This window comes from Trypanosoma conorhini (assembly GCF_003719485.1).
Source record: "Trypanosoma conorhini strain 025E chromosome Unknown Tco_14.4_contig_01427, whole genome shotgun sequence".
Taxonomy (NCBI): domain Eukaryota; phylum Euglenozoa; class Kinetoplastea; order Trypanosomatida; family Trypanosomatidae; genus Trypanosoma; species Trypanosoma conorhini.
Genome location: NW_021705529.1, coordinates 1 through 2,248, shown reverse-complemented (window position 1 = coordinate 2,248; position 2,248 = coordinate 1). Strand labels below are relative to the sequence as shown.

The window sequence follows — 2,248 nt, the reverse complement described above, 5'->3', positions numbered from 1 at the left end:
AATTACGTTTCAAGACCTCTTCTCACAGGAAATAACTGGTGTTTTTTTTTCTGTTTTTTTTTTTCCCCCTACCCCCTGCGTTTGGCTGTATCTCAATAACTAACTGCCTTTTTAAAAAATTATTTCTCTTTGCCATCTAATTTAATCGGGCTATTGTAGCTCTCCCTGGGAAGCTAATCTACAGTATTTAAGGTAGGGGTTACTTGGAAATGTGGGAATTGCCTCGTCGGTCGCTCATTGCCCTTGCTTCGTTGTGGGACACAAGGCGCAAAACATGGTAAAGGACGAAGAAAGACACTTACGCGACACAACATGGCTATGCATGGGGACACTTTTGACTTCTGCGGTGCGTTACCTCAGATCTTCTGACTGCGCAACGGACAGGCGTCGTCTTTTACAGAGTGGCTTTTGTTTCTGCCTGACGTTATCTCATCGGTGCTTTGCTGCAAATGCTTGGGTGATGTATTATGCTATATGTATGACGTTGATGTCTAGCTCTCAGCACTTTTCTAATAATTGTTTTCTTTCATAATGAAATTGTAATATTTTTTCCTTTTTTTTCCTCTAACAATAACAACAAAAAGATATTTAAAAGGGCCATGTTTAATAGCTTACTGCGCATCGTCGGCCTCAAAAAGGAGTGGCCGGTATACACGCTAGACGAAGTACGCCAACACAACGACCGCTCCTCAATTTGGATAGTCGCGGGAAACGCTGTATATGATGTCACTTCCATCCTAGACACACACCCTGGGGGTGCTAATGCGCTACTCCGTCGAAGTGGTGGTGTGAAGGACTGCACCGAGGACTTCAACTTCCATAGCCGTGCTACGCGGAGGACATGGGATTCCTTTAAGATTGGTGTCTTGGACGCTAGGGAATTTGTGGGAATGGTAGCTTACCCTGCTTCCCTGACAGACTCAAGAGACGACAGCGTCGCGCCGGAGGCCTCTCCTGTGAACCACGCCTGTGCAAGTTGGGAGTGCGACGGCGGCAAGAACTGCTGCTTGACCAGTACTGTCGAAACCTGCGGGAGTAGGTCTGAGCCCGTTCCAGATCGTATATGCTGGGAGTGTTTGCACCGTTCCTTGGCGCGGCGGGAGGTTCTTCCAAGACCCTTGTAGGTTTTGTATTTTTTTTCTTCTCTTGACTATAAAGCAATCATCTACAACTGTGGTATGCTTCCCTCCGCGCTTAACAGTGTAAGCAACTAAACAACAACAAAGTAGGCAGAATGCCGCGAAGATTGACACGGTACATGTAGCCAGGCACTCAGTTTCGCTTTCGCCGGCGACTCTGAGATGTGCGTCTTCTTGGATTTTAGCGTTGGGCAGAACCAATCACCAATTTGTTCTCATTTTTTTTTTGGCTTAAAACGTCTACAGAGATAACCTGCGGCAAGGTGAGTCCAAATGGATGACGGTGCGTTTTGTGCCACTCCCTTGTTTATTTGCCTAACACTTGATTGAGCCCCCTGGAGAACGCACCCACCTTATTCTGGCGCCTGGGACCTCAGTATCGTGCAGGTATCGAGAGTCCCGCGTCACCACATAGTCCTTTGGGCTTGTTCTTACTGGTCTAGGGAGGGCTGCGGGCTGACCTTTTTGGGTGCTGACGTCTGCAAAAGGCCTGGGACAAATGAAGTGGGATTCTCACCCCAACAGCTGCGCGTGCCAACTTGTCGCTACAAAGCTACAGGTAGCGAAGTGTAGCGGCGCAAAAACTCTACATTGGTGGTGTAGGGTTCTACCGCTGCAAGTGCGGAGGAAGAAAGTTTACATTAAAAAACAACAACAATGAAACAAAATTAATTGGTTGTTCTCTCAAACAGTACCACGTCGGTAGTCTGCAAATGAGTCCCTTTCTTTACTTTTATATGTGCAATCCAGCCTTGACTTCCCACTGTATTCTCCACGCGGAGGGGGGAGGCGGTCGCGGGTCCCAACGAGACTGCCACTTCGTCAGTTCACAGGGAGCCCGGTCATCATGTATTGGTTTCTAAAAGCACTTGTTTCATTGTTTCTGTGTGGGTGTGCGTGTGCGACAAATCTCTTCTTAATTGGGGGATCCTGGGCGCAATGGGGTAAGGTGCGCTTTTTCTCCTTATTATACCTCCATTTTTTAGGTCACGTAGGACAGGGACTCCGCCAGACGCGCATACCAAATATAATATACCATTTTAATCCCTCCAGTGTACTTTCTTTTTCCCTAATCCATTTCTTCTCTCTCTCTCTCTTTTTTTTTTTTA

General features: G+C 47.1%; 1 protein-coding gene across 1 annotated transcript, besides 1 other annotated feature; it reads left to right on the top strand.

Moving 5' to 3' along the window:
- Positions 1-41: 41 nt before the first annotated feature.
- Positions 42-64: a microsatellite.
- Positions 65-599: 535 nt separating this feature from the next.
- Tco025E_10037 (cytochrome b5) lies at positions 600-1,124 on the top strand (the record flags this gene model as incomplete). Its single annotated transcript, XM_029376829.1, has 1 exon — positions 600-1,124. One exon carries the CDS (start codon positions 600-602, stop codon positions 1,122-1,124), a length of 525 nt encoding a protein of 174 aa, XP_029223049.1.
- Between the last annotated feature and the right edge of the window lie 1,124 nt (positions 1,125-2,248).